The 2209-nt window shown below is 56.4% G+C and overlaps 1 protein-coding gene across 2 annotated transcripts; it reads left to right on the forward strand.

Annotated features, from left to right (window-relative positions):
• The first annotated feature begins 210 nt into the window (after positions 1-210).
• LOC125539213 (B-box zinc finger protein 20) lies at positions 211-1978 on the forward strand. 2 transcript variants are annotated; one of them, XM_048702591.2, is made up of 3 exons: positions 211-736; positions 827-1186; positions 1636-1978. In XM_048702591.2, the coding sequence occupies exons 1-3, from the start codon at positions 527-529 to the stop codon at positions 1837-1839; spliced, it is 774 nt and encodes a 257-aa protein (XP_048558548.1). In that variant the 5' UTR covers positions 211-526; the 3' UTR covers positions 1840-1978. The 2 variants fall into 2 exon arrangements, with proteins under 2 accessions (XP_048558548.1, XP_048558547.1); XM_048702590.2 differs by having other exon boundaries at positions 221-736; positions 1633-1978.
• Positions 1979-2209: the final 231 nt, after the last annotated feature.

Here is a 2209-nt window from a genome sequence, read left to right on the forward strand (position 1 = left end):
TCAAATTTTTTTCCGCGTGAAGATTTGAACTTCTTTTACCGAAAAAAGAGAGGCAGAGTACGGATAGATAACAACGTACAGAGACTTCATTCCTACTGCATTCATATGCACCAGGACCGAAAGGGATGCAATCCAATGCATCTACCAATGTGTACTCTCATGATTCCTCAGATCTATCAGAGATCAGGGTAGCTGGGTAGGTCAGCATAGACCCCCCTGACTCCATCCTCCAAAGTCAAAATCCCCGTCGCCCAAGGAACAAGGCCTCTTCACCTCACCGCAAATCTCTATACCCAACACGCATTACTGGCACAGTGGCACCGCCCACTCAGCTGCCTTCCTGGCCGATATATAAACATCTCTCTGCGTGCCGGTATGCAGTTGCAATATATCTGACCAAGAGAGAGCCCATCCCCGAGATATTGGCCTGGCCCCGTGACCTACCTTGCCTAACTCTCACGGTCTCACCGCCCCCTCCATCTCTCTCTCGCGTGCCGGGGTCGAAGCTGCGTGCACAGATCGTGCCATGAAGGTGCAGTGCGACGTGTGCGAGGCCGAGGCGGCCTCCGTCTTCTGCTGCGCCGACGAGGCCGCGCTGTGCGACGCGTGCGACCGCCGCGTCCACCGCGCCAACAAGCTCGCCGGCAAGCACCGCCGCCTGTCCCTCCTCCACCCGTCGCCGTCCTCGCCCTCCTCGTCGCCTTCGTCGAAGCCGCCTCTCTGCGACATCTGCCAGGTGGGATATACAAATCAAGAACGTTTTTAGAGAGTTGTGCCATTTGTGTTGCTACAGCGAGAGCTGATGCTATCTCGTTGTGGGCTGCAGGAGAAGAGGGGGCTCCTGTTCTGCAAGGAGGACAGGGCGATCCTGTGCCGGGAGTGCGACGTCCAGGTGCACACGGTCAGCGAGCTGACGAGGCGGCACGGCCGGTTCCTGCTCACCGGCGTGCGCGTCTCGTCGGCGCCGGCGGAGTCCCCCGCGCCGTCGGGTCAGGAGGAGGAGGAAGGGAACATCACCAGCCCCTGCAACGCCGACTCCTGCAGCGGCGACGCCAGCGCCAGCGCGAGCGCGAGCGACGGCAGCAGCATCTCCGAGTACCTGACCAAGACGCTGCCCGGGTGGCACGTCGAGGACTTCCTCCTGGACGACGCCGCCGTCGCCGTCTCCTCGAACAAGCCGTATCAGGTCAGTTCCAGACTTCCAGCCCACTGCAAATACTACTAGGAGTACTTTTATCAGGCAATCAGAGACAACTTGCGAGCACCATGAAACATGCATGGTAGCTCCCAATGCTTTTGAGCTCGCAATCATCTTCTAGATAGTTCATCTGCTCTGCTCTAACCAGTAGCCACGCCCCGCTCCCAACACTATTGAGCTCGCAATCATTAAGGCAGTTTGTTGCCATGCTCGCAACTAGCAGTGAGAAAAATCCGAAGCGGCTGACCAGGGTGTCAGGATAATGTCTAGTGGAGAGTGGAGAGCATCAGGATATGATGCTCTAACGCAAAATGGCCATGGGAATATCTACTCGCTCCTGCCACTTTTGGCATTCCGGATTTAACTGTACAAACAAAACAGGCTCGGTTTTTTTTCTTGCTTGGACTAATTTAGCAACTTGGGCGTCTCCTCAGCAGGTAGGGCTGGCTCGGGTCGGTGGGCCGCAAGAAGGGTACCCGGCGTGGGCGGGCCAGGAGCAGCTGATCGGTGGAGTCGTTGTCGCCGCGGGTGAGCGGGCCAGCCGCGAGCTGTGGGTACCGCAGATGCACGCGGGGGCGGCGTGGGCCGGCAGCAAGCGACCTCGGCCGTCGTCGTCTCTCGGCTCCTCCTCCTACTGGTGAAAACGTGCGCTTTGCAGTACAGTACTAGTACTAGTAGCGGATAAAATCAGATAAGATCATAAAATGACCTGGACCATGAATTTTTGTTTCATCTGTAGTTGCTCGCTTTGAAATCTACTGCCATTTTTTTACTGTGTCATGGATGCCGTCGCTTCTGAGTCTTTGGTGGGAACACTGGATCACTGGACTGTTTGAGCTTTGAAGTGCTCTGCGCCTTTGTTTTTTCGGAACGATTCCTGCTCATTTCTGAGGGTGTCAGCTGTACTGTGACATGCCCGTTTACAGTTGCGCGTCTTCCGTGCTGTAAATCGAAGTGTATACGCCTAGACTATCAGCCGGACGTATCCGCCTCCCTAAACGCTGGACAGGC

The sequence above is a fragment of the Triticum urartu genome, chromosome 2A (genome assembly GCF_056163025.1).
Source record: "Triticum urartu cultivar PI428250 chromosome 2A, HENAU_Tu73, whole genome shotgun sequence".
Classification (NCBI taxonomy): Eukaryota; Viridiplantae; Streptophyta; class Magnoliopsida; order Poales; family Poaceae; genus Triticum; species Triticum urartu.

Coding starts and splice junctions, on each gene's coding strand:
- LOC125539213 (XM_048702590.2), top strand. CDS start 527: ATGAAGGTGCAGTGCGACGTGTGCGAGGCCGAGGCGGCCTCCGTCTTC. Junction 737..826: donor CTCTCTGCGACATCTGCCAG/GTGGGATATACA, acceptor TGTGGGCTGCAG/GAGAAGAGGGGGCTCCTGTT. Junction 1,187..1,632: donor CCTCGAACAAGCCGTATCAG/GTCAGTTCCAGA, acceptor GCGTCTCCTCAG/CAGGTAGGGCTGGCTCGGGT.